Genomic DNA, 21,224 nt, shown 5'->3' on the forward strand with positions numbered 1-21,224 from the left:
TATGCACATACACATCTTGTTGTCGCTGCTTTGCTTTCTCTGGCTGTGGCAAGCAGGGGCTACACTTTAGTTGTGGCATTTGGGCTTGGTTGCCCTACAACATGTGAGATCTTCCCAGAGCAGGGATCAAACCCATATCCCCTGCATTGGCAGGCAGATTCTTAATCACTGAACCACCAAGGAAGTCCCAAATCTCTACTCCATAGAGATTTCTGAGTCAAATTAAGAAAAAAAAAAAAATTTTTTTCTGAATCTTGAGCCATACTTAAAACACGAAGAGAATGTAAGTTATAGTTAAACAATGGCAAGTATATGCTTTTATTATCCGGAAACATAAAGAAGGCTATAGTGCCTAGGAAATCATGGAGATATTTATAGAAAATAATTGATTTGGGGATAGGAAGTCTCTTCTCAAAGGAATTCATATTTAAATTAATGAGAAGTAATCTTTAAGATGCATGATTGATAAAATACCTCCTTTTCGAATCTTAGTACATTTAGAAGTAATCAAATTATATAGCAAATTAGGGAGAGAAATTGCCCTACAATGTCTAGATAAGCTCATGGTAAATGATGAATTTTTCCATTAGTGTTAATGAACTGTGCCTGGTTAACTCCCCAGCACACCAGAAGAACGGAGCCCGAATCATCTGTCTTTCATGTTTAATTCAATTTGTTTGTATATTGCATCTTTCACTCGATAGTTCCCAAAAAGCAATTTCAGGAAAGATAAAATTATGAGAAAATACTTTATAAGACTGGATATACTGATAACAAAACAAAGAAGATGGACGGGAATCTTTGGTGGAACAAAAACTATTCTCTCGTGTTTTGTACATGTCTGAATTTTATCTGGTTAGAATTAAAGGCTAACACATTCATACACTGATATGGGCACTGCTTCGTTTTCAGAAACTGTGATAGAACAAAGGCTCAAAAAAGAAAGCGAGTTCAAAATAGGTAAAAAAAGTTATTATTGTGTAACTACAAACACCGACAGAGCTTGGTTGCATTTACAATAAAGCTATGACACAGGTATAACTGAAGGAATGTGTGGGAAAAAAAGCAAATGAAGACCAAGGAGTAACAACTTGTATTTAGGGAACACTTCACTTCCAGAACAGTGGAGGAATCACAAGTGAGCCTATGACTGTGACTCTCACAGGCTCCTCCGAGTCCTCTGATGACTGTGTGTCCTTATTAGGTAAACACAAACAAGAGGAATGCAAAAGGACTTCTTAGAGATACCCACTGAGTCACCTGTTTCAAGAGCACAAAACTACCGCGTTTCTGTGTGCCACTCCTGGGCAGTTTTCCTTTTCTGTCCTACCAATCACAGGCAACTCAGAGACGACTTGAGTTCAACATTATAATTACTGTTTCCCAAAACTGGATATTTAACATCCAGATAATAGTAAATAGGAAGCAAGGTGTTTTTAAATTGCTCCAGTGTACACTTAAGCTAAGTATAGCAGGCACCATCTGGCTCACATTTTGATCAACTCTGTAGGAGCCACCGTCTGCCTACTTGGAGATGAGGACCAAATTCAAGTTCAGATCCCTTCCCCCTTTCTTCTTTCCTTCTTCCTCCCCCAAATACTAACTGAGGGCCTACCAGATGCCAAGAACTGTTCCAGGCATTGGAGATGCAATGAATGGTGCACACACCACACACACACACAAGATAAATACCCATTTCCAATGACGATAAAGCAGGGGAGAGAGGCAATGCTTATGTTTGGGTCTGGCCTTGCTAAGGGAACTTGAGGGGTCCCTCAACCAAGAAACCATCTCCCCCTCGCCCCGCCTCTCCTCCTACCTCCCCCCACAGGTTCACTTGGCTGATTTCTCTCACTTTACAGCATGAACATCACTTCCTCTGGAAAGCTTTCTGTGTCAACTGCACCACAAATTAATCTCTCCCTCCCCTGAAACCCTAAGCACTCATCTGTGCTTCTTTTGAGATGCTCATCATTCTCTGCTTTGCATTAAATCACCTGCATTCATATGTTTCCTATATTTTCAACCTTATTAGACAACAAGGTCATTGAGAGTCTTAGATATCCTTTATCACTTCTCGCAGCTCTCACCATATTACCTGGGCACAGCAGTATTTCAATAACGTTTCTGGAATAAACAATTAGTCCATGCTGTGGTCTGAATGTTTGCATCACACTCCACCCCATTTTATATGTTGAAATCTTGACATCCAATGAGATGGAGAAGGAGGCAGGGCCTCTGGGAGGTGCTCAGGCCAGGGCAGTGGAATCCTCATGGTAGAGAAGCAGAGAGGGAGGAGCACAGAGAGTCCATGAAACAACCTCAGCCATAACCAGGGAGATGGCCAACCCTCCAAAATCAACCATGGTTTCCTCAGCTCTGAGATGGAGATCAGGTCTCTTGTAAAATGTGTGTTGTGATAATTAAATTCAGCATCATATGTCAAAAATCTTGGCACACAACAGAAACCCAATGTTGACGCGTCATTCAAAAATTTCTCGGTGAATTAGTAGCAACAAAACCACAGTTACAACTGTTAGAAAAGATGTGTTCTTGATGCCACATCCCGGACCAGCTGAAGGATGAACTCACAGAGAGAAGGTCTAATATTCTGTTCTTGTAACAGAAGGAGGAGCCAGCCCTTCCTCTCACTCCATCAGCCTCCAGCCTGGGCACTGGGGGAGAGACACCAGCCTGGCTGAACCGGCTCATACATGAAGGCAAGATGAAACATCCGAACTAGCAACCTGAGAGGCTGAGAAGGCCCGCAGCCAGGACAGGCTGGAAGGTTTAGGACTACGGGATCAACTCCAGCCACTCTTCAGCCTCATGTGTCCCTTTCATCCCCCATCATCACACCCAAGTCCAGGCTCGAGGTATGCAAGATTAAAATTACGTGCAATCACACACCCACACACCTGCACACCCACATGCATGTTCTGTGTCTCAGCTAGAATATCCCTTCTTCCCGTGTTTGCTTAGTTGACGCTTACTCATCCTTCAGGACCCAGGAAGGTATCTTTTGGGGAAACTTTTCTTGACGCTCTTAGAGCAGCTGGAGACCCTCACAGGACCACCCATACGTGGCTCTCCATACACACTTTCTCACGCTGCTTAGTTAACATCATACATTCATCTCCTTCCCTTGAGGGCCAGGTCTGTGGAGGGTGTGGGAGCGGGAAGGGGCCGGCCAAGGGCAGCAGACGCTCCTGTGCTTGGATGTGACATGCTGCTGCTTCACAAAGCCTGCCTCTTTGTTCTCTTGCAAAAGATGCTTTAGTGCTGGTGAATCACCAGCAGAGAATCCTCAGACAAAAGCCCGGGTGGTGGGGATGAGAGAGGGAGTGTCAGTGCGCGTGGGTCACTTTGAGAGAGGCTCAGGTGAGTGGTCCTGCTATTTCATTCTTCCTAAGATCCCAGCATCCCCTGTGGTGTGAAAAGCCCAGAAGCCAGGCCAACTTCCGTCTGACAGCAGACTCCATGCCTCTTTCACGTGTGGGAGGTAGATGCTCATGAGGCTTAATTCCAGGATAAAACTGTGGATTTTCATGAAATATAAATCCTACTGGAAGGAACTTAAGGTGAGTGTTCACTGTCCCAATTTATCTCTCTGCCAGACCTGTTGTCTCACAGGAGAAGTTATTTCTCCCCTCGAACCAAAGGTAAGTGAAAAGATCAAGAAAAAGCCAATGGCTGGGAAATGAACGCAGCATACAGGGCAGAAAAGCCAGTCTCCTAATTTCTAACTCAGGGAAATTTCCACATATTGCTCTGCTTGTTCATTCACTTTTACTCTGTGAGAGAGCCATGCAGTTAAAACCTAAGATGAGTCCTGTGAACTCTGAAACTCCAGTGAGAACTGAAAAACCAGCTAGCTGCACCTGGACGTCAGTAAGGGGTGCTTGTGGGGCTGGCCAACTGATCCTGGAGTTGGTCCCCGAGCCTGGGGCTGGGCTGCAGCTGTTGCTCCTGGAAACGTCAAATTTCCATGGAGAGTTCTCTAGACTGGTTTCATGTCACACTCTCGTGAGGTCCACCAAACACAGAGGGTCAGGCTTGTAGAAACATGGGAGAGATGTCAGCCAGGAGGGCTACCTCTGAGACTTTTGAAGCAATTGTTTCTGAACTTGTTTCTATTCATGGTAGACTTTATACATAGAACACCCAGATTATTAGCTGTTTTCATAGACTGAACACACGCCGGCCAGGAGCATGAAGAAACAGAGCATCACCCAGGCGTGACACAGTGTGGAGCTTTCTGGAGTGGTCCATTTTGCCTGCTTTTGCCCCTTTGATTAAAGGAACTTTTCAGGGTTTGCCTTGGTGTTTGTCTCGGTTCCCACTGGTCCATGAGTCACATCCATGTTGCTGCGTGGTTAGTCTGCTCCCTCTCCTTCCCGCGGGGCTCCCACTCCATAAACAAGGTGCAGAGCATCACTGGCAACTGACGGGCATTTGGGAAGATTCAGGCTTGAGCTGCTCTCAATGTGCTGCTACACACATTCTGGCACGTGACTTTCAGTGAATTTATACCCATGTTTCTGTTGGGCATTTAACCAGGACTGGGATTGCTGTATCCTCTGAAATTAATTTTGGCATTTACTACATAATTGATGCTCACAGTGTTCTATAACAGGCCCCCAAGATCCAAGTCCATTTATTACCTGCAGAGCCATTTGTTCTCCTTCACACCCGCGCCTTTTGGAGAGTCTATTATTATAACTGAGATCAACGCCACGTGTCTAACTGAGTCACCGGTCCCATCATTTGTAGATACGTGGTACCATGTTATTTATTTTGGATTTCTGTTCTGGCATTTCTAATGCAATCCTAAACCACCCTCAACACACCCACGATTATTGTTGAAGTAATTTGGAAAATTCAGTAATAACAGCTAGCTAGTTCTTATAAATAGCCAATATACCTCTCCATCTGGCCCCACGAAAAGGCAGGCAAATGAATATTAAATCTGACATGTGTGGGCACAGATCTGTAATAACAGGAACTGGAATATGATGCTGTATTTATTATTTCATCAAAATGGGAATAATTGAGACAAAGGGATAATTAAAACCCACCATACCTGGCTTAGTATTTTCATAACTAAAGGCTTTATTTCAAATTTCTGATTTATAAGTTTCTTACTGATGGTTCATGCTCTACAAGGGGAGCTTTAACAGCTCTATGTACCAAGGTGGAGAGAAGCATTCAGATAGCTTATATTCTTATTTTCTGTAACAAATTATGAATAACAACTGCAGTGGTAAGTATCTGTGAGTGAGTGTGTGTGTGCCTGTATGTTTTTGCATTTAATAAAATCCTTAAAAATAAAACAGTAAAGATACAGTTTCTACAATATTTTTAATTCATGTAGTTTGGAATTTTATACTTCATAAAATTCTTAAGATGTCAAATAATATAGCATCTTTGGAAAATCAACATTATAATTACTATAAAGCTAAGTATTTCATATGCAGTCTTCTTCCTTAAAGATAGAAAAAAAAAACTCCATAGAATTCTCATATAATTATTTCCCAGTTCAGTAAAATCAGACATATATATTAACCTTTGAGAATTTTATAATAATGGATAGAAGTGATTTTAAGACCCAGGGATGATCTTTCTTACATTATCAATGCTTTTACTAAATTGGGTCATTAATCATGTCATTTTGAGAATTAAAAGTGTTATCTAAAGTCGGATACTCTTTTTCCTTTTACTTACTAAAGTAAAAATACATCTGCAAGCTTATTTTTAAATTTTTACCCAGCTCAGTTTCACTATGTGGTAACATGAAGTCAAAGCAAATGACAGACCAAGTGACAGAAGCATCAGATAAATGTGAGCGCAGTTCATTAAGGGACTCTCTTGTCAGGATGAAAGTTTTAACTGAAGGCAACAGTAAATTCAGAAGTTCTGTGCATATAAAATTAAGACCATGCCTTTGAGGATCCTTTTGAACACAGTACTTTAATCAGCCATTATCATAAAATTTACAGAGCCAAACCAAACAAAGATTCACTGTAGAAAATTTTATATTTTGTATGTATATTAAGAGGAAGGTACAGGTATAATGAGGCAGAACAACTGAAGAGAGTTAGAAATTAAGTCATATGCTATTAGCAGAATTATTATTTGGGGATAAATAAAGTTTTAAAAATAAGTTAGGGAAAAATGGCAGACTGGAAAATTGAATTTATCATTTCTTCTTGATAATCCTTTCTCTCGATACTAACATAATTAGTAAACGAATAAAGGCTATAAATGCATAAAGACAAAGGATGAGAACAAAAATGACAGAGGATCAGAGAGGTCCTCACAGTTTCGAGGCTCAAAAATGGGTAAGCTGGGAGCCAGGAGTCTTCAGAGAGATGATGTGGCAAATACCTACTAGGACACATCTGGAAGCAAGTCTCTGTTGGGAGACCCCTGGCGGTGATGTTGACTCCTTGGCGTCGGCCAGGTCCCTCCTGACCACTGCCCCTGAGCCCCACCAGCTGGCAGGCTCCGAGCACGCAGGCAAGGACTGCAGGTGCCTCATCCTCAAGAAGGAACTTGGAGAAAGATGGTCACAATTTGAGAAATGTCTCACACAGGAGAGAGAAGCCGGCCGACCTAATTGGAAGACAAACCAACACGCAAGGGAGCAGGAAAACCACAGCCTCAGATACTGTCTGAGAGTTAAGAAAAGACATGCAGCCTTCAAATAAGAACAGGATGCAACAGAGAAACAAATCAGAGAAGAGGGACATGTTCTCAGAAACTGGAGGGAAAAAAATCGTAGTATAGTTAAAAAAAAAAAAAAATCAAAGGGATGGAAGACAAAGTCAAGAACTATTTCAAGCAAGAGAACAAGAGAGAAAGTGCTTAAGATAGAAGATTGAGCACCACGATAGGAAAACAAGTGGAGCAAAGAGAAAAGACGGCGGCGACTGAAGAAACAGCTCAGGGCTCCTGGAAATAAGAGGTGTGAGTCTCCAGATCAAACCTGTGAGCAAGGTGTGACCACACACAGGGGAACAGATGTGAAGAGAAGAGAACAGATCTGAAATGACGTCCACCATCACCTGATGTGAAGAGCCGATTCATTGGAAAAGACCCTGATGCTGGGAAAGATTGAGGGCAGGAGAAGATGGTTGGATGGCATCACCGACTCAATGGACATGAATCTGAGCAAACTCTGAGAGATAGTGAAGGACAGGGGAGCCTGGTGCGCTGTGGTCTATGGGGCTGCAAAGAGTCAGACACGACTTAGTGACTGAACAACAACAATTCTTGAGTTGGCAAAACTGTTCCAGACAAACCACAAACAGAGGCTGAGTGGTGCTGGAAGTTTCCATGAGGAACACCCAGACACCTTAGGTTTATCCAACCCCTCACCCCGGAGTGGCAGGTGCTCCTCTGCTTTTGACTCTTGACTGTGTGATGCTGGCAATTCAGGTCCAGCGACCCACCTGGAGCACCGGGGTAGGGGGTTTACATTCTACGGTGCCTGGCTCTCTGTGTAAAGAATAATCAGTACCTCTTAAGGCCGTCACCTTTGTCTGTTTCACAGCACAGACGTAGATCAAGTCTTCCTGAGTCTGTGTTCTGCTCATTTAGAAAAAACAACATGTCTAATCCTGGACCCTGGCTTAAAAGGAGGTTTACATCCTGTAGTCCCAATGTTGTCATCTTTAAATATTTCTGTGTTAACAAATACACCTACTTCTTTTTATTCACTATGTAAATTCATTCAAATAAAATGTAAATGGTGTGATAATTTTGTGCCAAAAGTCCTGTTTTCGTGCAGATAAGAACTGATGCAATTTCTTTCAAATAATGGTTTATGCAGCTTCTACATGAACTCTAAACAGAGTTGAACATTTTTTTTTAACCCCTTGATGATTTACCTGAAAACAAAAATAAGCCTGTCTGAAATTCATCTGAAAAGGACACCGAGGGCTCTGTCTGGTCTCTGAAAATGACGAGTTATCTTCAAGTGTCTTCAGCTACACCCTCATGTCACCCTTCTTGTCAGCTGTACAAAACAAAATGCTGACAACTTATTTTAAGAATATTTTTTATTTCCTTTCAAAATGCCAAACCTTCAACATCAGAAGGAGGAATTCTGACATGAAATGATAAAAACAACATCCATTCCTTGCAGGCATTCACTGCCTGGGAGTGTTTTCTGGGAAAGCAGCTGAAACAGCCACTTTACTTAATGTAGGTCTAGGCTCCCAAGCCTTCCCAAAGGCTTTGGGAGCACCAGTCATTTGAGTTGTTCTAAATTAAGCTGGGGCTTAATTTAAAGTGGGTAAAGAACCTGCCTGCCAATGCAGGAGATGTGGGTTAGACCCCTGGGTCAGGAAGATCCCCTGGAGGAGGAAATGACAACCCACTCCAGGATTCTTGCCTGGGGAATCCCATGGACAGAGGAGTCTGGTGGGCTACAGTCCATGATGTTGCAAAAATTTGGATACAACTGAAGTGACTGCATATGAAACTGGAGGAAGTGCTTCTTGTTTTTTGCCTCTCTTTTTTTAAATGTAAAAATATTTGCTTAAGAATCTTCTAGACTAGAGACTATAAAAAAAGCATCTTGTAGAATGATGACTTTGGTAAAGGTACATATATCTGAGACAAGTTAAATAAATACTTTCATTTTAGAATGTTTAATTTAAATTTTTCAGGAAAGTCAAGCTAGACATGATCACAGTAGCCGGTCTAGGGTTCTGGGAGATGGCAATAACGTTTAAACAGTCTCACCTCTTGCTTTGACATACAAGCAGCAAAATGTTTCATGATAACCTTGGATGCGTTGCGGCAAACTTGTAGCATATGTACAGGTGTGTGTGGGGGGAGTCTGTGTTTCTAAGACCCTCAACAGACACCACCAAAGATGCATCCTATAAAACAATATTTTTCATCTTTCGAAGCTATGTAAAATTGAGACAACAATAACAGAACTGACATGAAAAGAAAACCCAGAGATTATGAATGATATAAAAGTTCTTTTTACCCAGTTAATGACAACGGGCTTCCCTGGTGGCTCAGACGGTAAAGAATCTACCTACAATGCAGGAGTCGTGGATTCGATCCCTGGGTCAGGAAGATCACCTGGAAGAGAGCATGGCAACCCACTCCAGTATCCTTGCCTGGAAAATCCCATGGACAGAGGAGACTGGCGGGCTGCAGTCAATGGGGGTCACAAAAAGTTGGACACAGCTGAGTGGTTAACACACACACAATGACAACAGGGTCCTGCACACCACAGCCAGGTAAATAAATAACAAGGTTTTTAAAAGAAGTATGCTTATGTGAAAACAAAAAAGAATCTATGAGAAAGAAGCACAGACTATAGACTTTTCTCCAAATCGTGCCTCACGACACTCTTCCTAGGCTATTGGCACCAAGGGCTGGAACCTTAAACAGGCCGCGTGCCAGTTCCCCCACCAGCCAGCCCAGATGTAGCTCCGTGGGGACAGAGTTCCAATGAAGGCTACAGGAGTATTTTTGTCAGGGCTATTTTAATGCACTTGATTCAATCAAGGTGTGAAGTGCTACTTTAAATATTTATCACTGCGTGTATCTCTCCAGAGTCCTGATGGGTGGGGTGACCCTCTCCTGTAGAATCTGTAAGAACAGGCATGACCTTGGCTCTCAGAGAAGAGTTACCTCATTAAGAACCACAGCAAGGATGTAACAAAGAAGTCAAGGACAGCATGCAATAAAAATGCACAGAATCCAACTTTTCTTGGCAAATTTTGTCTGATGAAGTTTAATGGGCGGACTCAAGGGTGAATTAGAGAACCCTCTGTTGGGGACGAGAAGCCTATGAATTAGTCCATATTATTGCCTCTAGGATAAAGGGAACCTACAACAAAATTAATGCTTTTCCCCAGAAAGTAATTGTATATTTGCCAAGAACATCTTACTTGTAACTTGGATATTTGGAGAATTAGGTCTCAAGAGAAAATGTTCACAGCTCAAAATCCCTTCTGCAGAGATCGTCCCTGACCGTCTTACCCTTTTTGGTCTTCATTTTAACATTTTACCTGAAATGACCTTCCTAGTCTACTTGTTCATCGCCTTATCAGTGAGCTGGGGTGTGAGGACACCTGCCGTCTCCAGCTTGTTTATGCTGCATCCCTGACCGGCTGCAGTAGTGACCGCCCACAAGAAATGTTGAATTAAAGTGTGTCTTGTGAATGAATAAATATAAAGACAACAACAGTGAACACCTCTGAGTCTTATTTTGGTACATCCTGACCATAATGCTGTGAAATAATCACATTTTATTCTCATTTCAGAGCTTAGACTGTCTAAAATAAACTGTTGGTCTGCTAACTAGCAGCATGAATAACTCCTCATTTATTTCAAGTCTTCCTTGAAAATTTTACTCTGCCAAGAATAAATGTAGAATTGTTTCCATGAGGACAAAAAAGAAATGGGAAATATCCCTGTGAACAGGAAATTATCTGAGCAGTGAATAAGGTTTGTTCTAACACGAGACCACAGCAGAGCGTGGTCATAGATGCCCATTCCCATGAGGTTCCTCACTGGCCATAAGCCACCAGGACAGACACTGCAGGTGCCAGCGTCTGCAATTAGATCCCTTCTGGCTCATGAGCCCTGACTCTGGTCCCGGGAGCAATGTGTCAGCTAACACAGTCATCTCCTCCAGCCCCCCTCACACCCAGACAAGGCCGTTCGACTTTGCCCCAGACAGTACAACCCACGGGGAGGGCAATGTGAGGAAGACAAAGTACTGTCTGCTGGCATTTGACTCTGTCTGACTTTTCTGGGCTTCCCTGGTGGCTCAGTGGTAAGAATCTACCGCCAACGCGAGAGATGTGGGTTTGATTCCTATGTCAGGAAGATCCCCTGGAGAAGGAAATGGGAGTCTAATCCAGTATTCTTGCCTGGGAAATCCCATGGACAGAGGAGCCTGTCAGGCTACAGTCCACGGGGTCACCAAGAGTCAGACATGACTGAGTGACTGCTGCTGCTGCTGCTAAGTCACTTCAGTCGTGTCCGACTCTGTGTGACCCCATAGACGGCAGCCCAGCAGGCTCCCCCGTCCCTGGGATTCTCCAGGCAAGAACCATGGAGTAGGTTGCCATTTCCTTCTCCAATGCATGAAAGTGAAAAGTGAAAGTGAAGTCACTCAGTCGTGTCCGACCCTCAGCGACCCCATGGACTGCAGCCTTCCAGGCTCCTCCATCCATGGGATTTTCCAGGCAAGAGTACTGGAGTGGGGTGCCATTGCCTTCTCCGACTGAGTGACTAGACAGCCACTACTTGTCTGTACATCCTCTAGAGGATGTTACCACCCAGTGCTAATGTCCTTTCTCTATAAAACACTTGCTGAGTGACTCACATTGAACTGAATCCTATGCAGCAGTGGGTAAGGAGTGTTGAAATACAGCTAAGAACTTTGCTGCTCAGTCCTCACTTTTATTTTTTTGGAGGATCTACTTTTTTGAGGACTTTTAGTATAAAAGGTGACAGAAAAGTGGGTTGTGGCCAAGGAGGTATTTTCCTGTTTCTGTTTCCGTAGAGGAAACGTGATGATGCAGAAGGAGAGGGTGTGATTCTGGGGAATGTCCTGAGTCACGGCCAGAGAGGCCCAAGCACAGCCAGGCTCGAGGAAAGGGAGCAACTTGTGGGGATGGGAGAACCAATGTCTCCACCCAGAACTTTTATTTTCTCAGCCAAATAGACAGTGAGCTCAATCAACTGAAATTAAAAGCTGGACAAGGAGTGCAGCAGTATTAAATCTAGGACTAAAAATGTAAAAATAAAGCAAATGGTTAAAATATACACATATTCTCACTTCAAAGGATTAAGCTTTAGCGATCTTTATTTTGGATTGGAAACTTTAGGCCTTCCCTGGTGGCTCAGAGAGTAAAGAATCTGCCTGCAATGTGGGAGACCTGGGTTTGACCCCTGGGTCGGGAAGATCCCCTGGGTAGGGAAGATCCCCTGGGTAGGGAAGATCCCCTGGAGGAGGGAAAGACTACCCACTCCAGCATTCTTTCCTGGAGAATTCCATGGACAGAGGAGCCTGGTGGCCTACAGTCCCTGAGCAACTAACACTTAGGTTAGTATCCTGTTTTTTTCCACCATACTCCCCAGGAAATTCATACTAGAGTTTGCTAAGAAGATTTAGTGAAACAATTACTCCAAATGTTGGAGAATGCAAGTAATAAGGATATCTCTCAAACTGAAATTATAGGTTATTCCTACCTATTCTCCACCTTCTAATGAAATTAGGGACAATAAATACCCATTGTACCATAATAACGAGTTTCTCAAAAAGAAGACTAAAATGGTGTAACCAAACACCACAGTTTTCTGTACTGGGTTTCAGGCCATCAGATTTCATGACACATAAAAAAAAAAACAGAACAATAATTTTGAGAAATGAGTAAAAAGTGTGAATATTAGCTGATCTGGACAAGCCTTTCAAGCATAACAATGGCAGTGTGAGTGGAGGAAGGTGAATTAACCAAGTGCCTAATGCAGGCAAACATGCGGAAGGAGATGGAGTTGGGCAGGATGGGTGGACACAATGGTAACCGCATGATTCCTCCTCACAGATGTCCTGGACTGAAAAGGGATAGCAGCGTGGACAGGGCAGACCCAACAGAGCTTCCGAGCAGCCAAGGAGAAAAGTGAAACACGTCACTTGGGGCTTTGTTCTGTGTTTAAAAGGAGACAGTGGAGCAGCTGGCAAGGATTTTCTCAGCAGAATATAATAAAATGCACTTAATCACACATGTAATTTTAAATAAGGGACAGGACAGCACAGTGGAGCTACTACACCAGGAACCAGGGCAGTGAAGGTCTCCCATCCACGTGTGGGCACAGCCCTGGGGGTCCAGGGCTCTTCTGGGAAAGAGGTGGTTTGGCCCGAGGGAGAGATACAGAGCCTTAAACTGTGCATGGGCCTGAGCCACAGAGAGGAGGAGACGGGGCCGTGAGGAAGCCTGAATGGTGAGATGTGACATATGGCTAGGATGACATCAGGGACAGAAGGGAGAAATACAGGTTTGATCCCAGATACCTCTCCATCAAACACTCTGAAGTAAAGGATTTGTAGCATCACTTTATACCACAACTAAACACACAAGACTAGGCTCTTTCTCAAATGCCCAACAGCTTTATAACCCATTTTAACCTTTCAAAAAAAAAAAAAAAAAAGAAAAAATCAGGAAAGCAAAGCCCTCGACCAACAGAAAGGAAAACTCTGTGATCCACAGAGATCACATAGAATTTTAGGAGTAGAAAAGCCTTTAGAGATATTGGCTAACAGAGAAATTGACTTACACATAAAGTAAATTGGATTAAATCTCCTTCTAACTGATAAGTGTACAACGAGGAACTGAAGGGTAATGTGACATCAAACAGCCTCCAATACAAATACTACTTCACTAGACTGTCTCATTTCTTCATTATTCTTAAGAAAGAAATCAAAGCAGATGCACTTGTCTCCTAAACTTTAACTCTTACACAAATTCTCTCCCAAAGATAATATAAAAAAACTAAAATTATTTCTTACTTTCTGAACCTCCTAATTTAGCTGATCTTTCATATGAAAACAGCTATTTTTTAAATGACAAATGTGGTGCTTGGTTTGTGTAAACGGATTATTCCCAATGAATCTAAGTGTAAGTGCTGCAAATCCATCCCCTCCTCTCCTTTTCTGATTCTCGTTCATTCTCTCTCTTGCTCTCTATTTCTGCTTCTATTTCTATCTCCATCCTTCCACTCTACCTCATACAACAAAATGCTACAAATAAAAGCCACAAGACTATTGGCTATGCTATCCTTACTCCCAGGATTTTCCTTGTCCATATGAGGGGAGGTAAGGGGCAGGCTGAGAACTCTAAGTGTACCACAGTTGCTCATGACTTGTTTCTCAGCTTCTCCAATCCTTGAACTGCTTTTGCCCCCTTTTACTAACAGAGGAAATTAGTCAATAAGTTCCATTTTCATTAAAAGTGTCACACATAATCTGCTGACTAAAAAGATCAAACATTAGTTGCTGACAGAAACGTCATCTGTTCTTATAACCAAATGTGCATAAATACAAACGTTTTTTAGAAAAATGAGATGCTCTCTGTAACTCAAGACTCCAAAGTGGAGTAGCTGGAACACCATCCCAATAACCGGCAGACACACCTACAGCGGTGATCACAGCATCCATGGTCGCCTTGACCTCACGTGGCCACACTTAATAAGAGCATTCTCAACAACGAGCTTTTGGATATTCTCAATGGAAAATGCTGGGAGTCGCTTAAGAAATGCTTTTAAATATTTAACGGGTAATTACATTTCTCCTCAAGCCTCCTACTCTAAACCTAACTTGACGCTCCCATGTTGAATGACTTGAGAACAGTGTTGGCAGAGCTGCCACGTGTCTAAGGGGGAGGAAACTTCCTCTGCTGTGTCTGTGACAAACGCTCAGACCCGCACCCCAGAACACTCCCGGGGGCTCTGAATAAGCCTGGATTTCAGACCTAAGACAGGCTACACTCCTCCTGGGTGTGTCAGAGCTGTCCCGGTGGGGGCAGGAGGGGAGCCCCATGGAGGGGACATCTTCGGATGGGCACCCCCACATGCTGACTTATGGAAAGAACAAGTAACAGACACAGAGGCGCCCCATTCTGAGAAGGTCCTTCGAGGGCTCCAACCACTGGAGTCAGACATGACTCTGGCTGTGTGGACCATCCCATCTGAACACCAGGATGGAGACCATGGACAGAACAGTGCAGAGAGCCTGGGAGTGCCCCAGAGGACAGACAGAGGGATGCAAAGATTTCAAATACATATATTTCCAGGCCCCTCAAAGTCAGAATCCCAGAGGCAAGCTTCTGAATAGTATTTCTTAAGTGTTTCCCCAACCAGGTTGGGAACCACTGACCGAAGCCATCCGATTATTTTTGAAAGTCAGGAAATAAAGCGCTGGAAGCGTAAATAATTTGTGCCAATCACCTTTTGGCAGTTAGGACAAGCATTCAAGACCCCTAACATGCAGATCCGTGGTCTTTTTAGTCTGCTACACTGCCCAACGAGTAACTGCTGGAATCTCAACTTTCATATGTTTATTATACACACAAGTTTTCCTCATCAGTGACCCCAGCTACTCCTGGGCAGCGAGGGTAGACACGTGTGACAAAGTCATCAAACACCCGAAATGCACAGAACGAAGACCGGGTGATCGCACCGGGCCCAGGGGCAGGTGCTGGGAGTCAGAGACCCCCACTCCTCTCCTCAGCTCCCCTCCCAACCTGTGCTCCCCACAACGGGAGCAGACGCCCCAGTTCCGATGGCCCTGGAGTTTAAGATGTGGTACGGTTTTCACACAACTGGGCCCCTCCACTCACACCAATCACACACCTCTCCCTATACCTGCTGACTGCCTGGTTTGCTGATGGAAGGAAAACTCACTGTGCTGGGCTTAAAGGAGACCGAGACACTTTTCGGTGACTGTGGTGAGACATTTTGTTTGTTCGTTTGCCTTACTTGCTGAATTTTGAAGCTACCCCTGGAATAAGATGTGACTGCCCTGTGCTGTTAAATTTCCCCTAGGTGCCTGGCATGACATAAAATTTAGTCCGAGACATTACATTAGAAAAAGAGTTCCCTCCCATTCTAATGACTTTCTTTACAAAACAGGTCCACTGACGTGAACAGTAGAACGATAACTTCAAAGAAAATGATGGTGGATGTTCTTCGTGCATTTAGAAAACACACTGCACATTAAAGATCAGAAACCTGCAAAACCACACTTCCGTTACTCTGCTTTACCATTCCTCGGGACAGAAGAGCTTTTAATGTCCAGGAAAACAGCCAAGTACAGGAGCAATAAGGAGAAGGCAGGACCATCCAAGGAACAGCGCCTTGAAGGACAGGGCTGGGGCTTCAGGAGGACAAGGGGCACACCGCCAGCAGCTATGTCCGCCCCTCAGCGTCCTCCACTGTTTGGTGCTGATAGAAATAATGGTGCACAGAGAAAATATTAGTGAGTGAAGGAATGACGTCAGTCAAATACAGCTCAGTTCAGTTGCTCAGTTGTGTCCGACACTTTGTGACCCCATGGACTGCAGCACGCCAGGCTTCCCTGTGCATCACCAACTCCCAGAGCTTGCTCAAACTCATGTCCATCTCATCAGTGATGCCATCCAACCATCTCATCCTCCTCTCACCTTCAATCCTTCCCAGAATCAGGGTCTTTTCCAATGAGTCGGTTCTTGGCATCAGGTTTCAGCTTCAGCATCAGTCCTTCCAATGAATATTCAGGACTGATTTCCTTTAGGATGGACTGCCTGGATCTCCTCGCAGTTCAAGGGACTCTCAAGAGCCTTCTTCAACACCACAGTTCAAAAGCATCAATTCTTTGGCGCTCAGCTTTCTTTACAATCCAACTCTCACATCCATTCATGACTACTGGAAAAACCATAGCTTTGACTAGAGGAATTAGTCAAATTAGGAGTACTCTAAACAATGCTCTGGGGCGAGGTGGCAGGCCCAGAGGGCAGTAGGCCACTAGCCAGCCTCAGCATCTCTGACTGTGTGTTTGCAGCCCCAGCGTGAGATGCTCCCAGACATGCGGTCCAGGGAACTGGGCCTGGAGGAAAGGCCTGTGGTCCCACTGCTGGTGTGAGGGCATGGAGAGCCGCTAGCCCAGGAGGATAAGGGTGGTCCACCATTCACAGTGATCTTACATGAAGTGAAACTGGCTGTCTTGCTAAGGAAAACAATTCTAATTTTTACTTCCTGACTTAAAATCCGTATCAAAGCATGGATGACATGCCATGTATAAGCCAAAGGCCCTTAGTTACCAAACATTTTATAAATTTCCAATTCTATAAGCTTGTCATTTGCAGCATTCATTCAATTTTAAGTCAGTCTATGTTTTCAGCTTCTCAATTCTTGGTTGCTTCCAACGCAGAGTGAGATGAAAAACAAAACCCATGATCTCCTTCCAGCTTCTCTGGTAACGCAAATACATAGCATTTACTTTACATTAGAAATATGTGATTCTACTGTCATTCCATGGAGCCCTTTATGATATATCCACTTATAAGACACAATGGACAAGGACTTGTTCATCTTTTTAGACAAGTGAACAGAACATCTTCACGATGCTGAGAGCACCAAGCTTGCCTTTAAAGCCACTGTGGACTTGCCCTCACCACCTTCTCCAAGCCCTAATTTGTAAGAAGACGTGGTGTGGCCAGGAGAATGCATCTCAGGAGGAGGAATCTCAGGCTCTTCATGCTGCATCCCAGTGCCCGGCACAGCCCTGTGTCACCCCGAGTGACCTTTGTCAAAGCCCCCAGCGGCACCCTCCTCCTTCGTCATCCTGGCCCCTGAAGCACAGTTCTGTCCCATAGGACTTTCTTAATCCTGGTACAGTGTTCAGTATACTGGTGACACCAAGTAAACCTTCATTCAGTGACCAAAGAAATAGGATCCCTGGGATAGAAAAACCCTCCCTCAAGTCTCGAAACCCAGGCGGTCAGTCCATCACCCAAGGTCCCCCAAGGTGGACACAGGGGCAGGAGTATAATAACTGCATCCTGTCCCTTTTCCTTGAAGGCGTGATGGTCTTCTGAACAGGGTGACAACTCAGAGAAATCCCTAAAGGTGGACATCCATGTGCTGATGTCCACACATCTGGCCAGATGTGATTCTAAACTGGGCTCCCATAAGAACCAGCGTCACCCACTGTCAAACCACTGGGTTCTTCCGTGGCGTCCAGCAGTTCGTGTGCTCTTGTCCTCAATGTCAGTGACCTTGGCCAGAGCCGAGTCTTGTCTAGACACAGTCTGCCCGTCTGTAACGGGAACTGAGACCACCTGGCCACAGGACACCACACAGGGCAGCGGAGACCGAGCTCCAGAACAAAGCGGCGGGCCCCGCTCACCCCCCAGCAGACAGAGCTCACACGACAAGCGCTGCAACAAGGAGCACCGAAAACAGCAATATCACTAAGACTGTAAGTACGTTTTGAAATGTATTATCTTTCCCTGATAAGTCTATCACGTAAATCTGTAATTAGGGACTTCTAAAATAGCTAACTTTTTTTTTCTTTTTTAACACAATCTGCTGTAATTGTCTATTAAGTCAACGAGTACTTAGGGACTCTTAAAACTGCTGATTACTTGCCTGCTGTTATTTTGGAAGAACAAATACTAAAGATTCCTTATGAAATTCTCCTTAGAATGAAATTGGAGATGTGTTGTTACCTGGAAAAGTTAAGAATCTTCACTTTTTTCCTCGGAATAACATCTGTCCACCATCACATTTATCATTCCAGATCTGGACTATATCTGTATTAACTCTTCTTTTAAAAAAGTAATTTTATGTATTTATTTATTTTTGGCTGCACAGGCTTCTTCTCTAGTTGTGGCTAATGGGGGCCTCTCTAGTTGTGGTGCACAGGCTTCTCACTGTGGTGGCTTCTCTTGTTGAGGAGCATGGCTTCTAGGATGTGTGGACTCAGTATAGCTTAGGCTCCAGGGCTCTAGAGCCCAGGCTCAGAAGCTGCGGTGCAGGGGCTTAGTTGGCCCACAGCACGTAGGATCTTCCCAGACTAGGGATCGAACCCCTGTCCCCTGCATTGGTAGGTGGACTCTCCACCACTGAGCCATCCAGGAAGCCCCTTCATTAACTTATTCTATACTCTAAGGGGATTTCCATCTCTGACAGAATAAAACTTTTCTAATTCCCAATTAGAAATTGGTTCCCAAATGCTCTTAATCCCAAAGGTCCCAAAGAGAGCTTTATTAATCATTCATTTCTTAATGCAGATTTAAATCTTATATCTCTCTTAACAGGAAAAACAACATACCAGCCCATATGGTGTATTTACAAGTTGTTCTGCCATATTTATACATCTGCTATGGAATGAACTAAATGGAGTAAAAATGAGCTGTATCTTTTATCAAGTTATGTTCTAGTATGCTTATTTATGCTTAACAGTTAAATAAATTAGCAATGCTCTTGAGGTCCTTAGATAAATTACAAAGGTTATAGATCTTATTGTTGTAGTTTGTACTACTATTAATATACATTTAACTTCATAATAATGTTTTGTTTATTTGTAATCAAGTTTCATAATTACTTCCAAATATAAAACAAACAGAAGCTAAAGAAAGAACAATGACAAAATGATTTAGACATGGAAGCCAACAAGGAAATCTCCTTTTTCTGCCTGTCAGCTTCCTATTTATGAAAGGTTCTTTTGTTAGCTGTGGGGGTGTTGGCCATGTGTGTCCTACCAGGCCTGAATAGACTAACTGCACAGCTACTACTCAAGAATTCACTCCATAAAGGTTGCCAGCGAAAGGCTAGGCTGGTCTCCTGAGATGCTTCTGGTTTTGGTATAAGTGATTAAGTAACGCTTAGAGAGAGATGGATAAGCAGATAAATATTTATTGGAAGCCAGACACTGGCAAAATGTTGACAGACACTCCACTCCTGAAGCTTACGGTCTCACTGGGACTAGTGACAAAAAGAAATAGACAATTAGAGTAATTACAAACTGTGATATGCACAATGGAGCAAAGGAAGTGGTGAAATGCAAAATCACAGTGGACGCGGCAAGGGAAGGCCTTTCTCACAAGGGACCAGTGGAGACGAATTCTCAAGGGTGGGAATGAGTCATGTTTAAGAAGAAGAGATGGACTATTCTGGACAGAGAAGATGGCTTATGCAAAGGCCCTGGGGTGGAAAGAATTCTTATTTAAGAACCTGAAAAGGGGAATGAGTAGAGTAGAGGCAGGTAAAAGGAAGACAAGGAGGTCAGAAGTGTGCGTGCTCACCTTCTCTCTGTGCATTTCTCCCTCTGATCTCACCCAACCCACTCCTTAGGCTGGCACTGAGTGGGCATTAATTTGTAAATTTGGGGGCATTAATTTGAGCCCCCAATCCAGGCTGGGGTGAGGGCCAGCTATTTGCTTCCCCTGGTAACTACAGTATGACCGTGTGTCATTATGAAGAGATCCCACAAAAGATCCCACTAGAAAGTAAAAAATTCACCTGCAGTGTGGGAGACCTGGGTTCAATCCCTGGGTTGGGAAGATCCCCTGGAGAAGAGAAAGCCTCCCAACTCCAGTATTCTGGCCTGGAGAATTCCATGGACTATATAGTCCATGGGGTCGCAAAGAGTTGGACACGACTGAGCGACTTTCACTTCACTTCACTTTATTACATTAATGATATGACTGTGCAAAGCACCACAGAATGGGGGCCAGGTGTCAGGAGAAGCAACCACTGATCAGAGGTTTGGAGCTTCCAGTCCTGCCCAGTCCCGACTCCCGACCCCCGAGAGGGGAGAGGAGCGGAGACTGAGCTCAAGCTCCAATGGCCAAGGACTGAATTGCAGTGCCTCTGTAATGAAACCCCTGAAAAGTGGCCAAAGCTTGGCCGGGTTGGTGAACCCGCATGGAATCTGTGGGAGAGGGGATTTGGAGAAGGGCAGGGAAGCTCCATGGCCCTCCCCAGACCTCATTCTAAGCATCTCTTTCACCAGCTGCTCCCCAGATGTATCCTTTTATGATAAACCAGTGATTGAGTGAGTAAAAGGTTTCTCAGTTCTATGAACCATGCTAGCAAATCAATAAACCTAAGGAGAGGACAGTAGGAACCTCCAGATTTATAGCCAGTCCCTGAGAAGCCCACACGACACCCTGGACTTGTGACCCCTGTGAGAACTGGGGATGAGGATGCTGGAGTAGGGGAAGCAGTGATGTAGGACTGCACCACCGCCTCCAGTTAACAGCACATCAACTACAAACTGGCACTTGCCACGCGCGTTTGGCATCTACCTCTACGAGCATTAAATCTTGTGCTGCTGCTGCTGACCGTCAACACACCCTGAAAGGAGCTCAGGGTGGAGAGAAGAAATAACTCCCTCTGTGCTCCAGGAAAAACTGGCAGGACAGGTCTTCAGATCATTGGATATTCTCAGGAGCTCATTTTCTGAGCCCAATTCTTGTATCTCCTCATATCTAGAAAAGCCCTAAAATCCTTCATGGTGTCAACTGTTTCTCATGACTAACAGAAGCTTCATGAGATTGGAAGAACCTTTCTACCAAAAAATATGTGCTTGATTGCATATACACCCCCTTCACCAAGATCACGGCTACATTGTCCTTTCCCCCACCTCTTTAGAACAATCTCATAGCTATCTGAGGTGCTGTCTCCAAGGCTCCAGTCTGCAT

At 44.0% G+C, this 21,224-nt stretch overlaps 1 protein-coding gene across 1 annotated transcript in view; it reads right to left on the reverse strand.

The window, feature by feature from the left end:
- The window catches only part of L3MBTL4 (L3MBTL histone methyl-lysine binding protein 4), a 155,469-nt gene that overhangs the window by 65,963 nt on the left and 68,282 nt on the right, over positions 1-21,224 (reverse strand). The window contains 1 exon segment of the mRNA XM_059881118.1: positions 17,726-17,954. Coding sequence (XP_059737101.1) covers positions 17,726-17,954 — 229 coding nt within the window.

This window comes from Bos taurus, chromosome 24, assembly GCF_002263795.3.
Source record: "Bos taurus isolate L1 Dominette 01449 registration number 42190680 breed Hereford chromosome 24, ARS-UCD2.0, whole genome shotgun sequence".
Taxonomy (NCBI): domain Eukaryota; kingdom Metazoa; phylum Chordata; class Mammalia; order Artiodactyla; family Bovidae; genus Bos; species Bos taurus.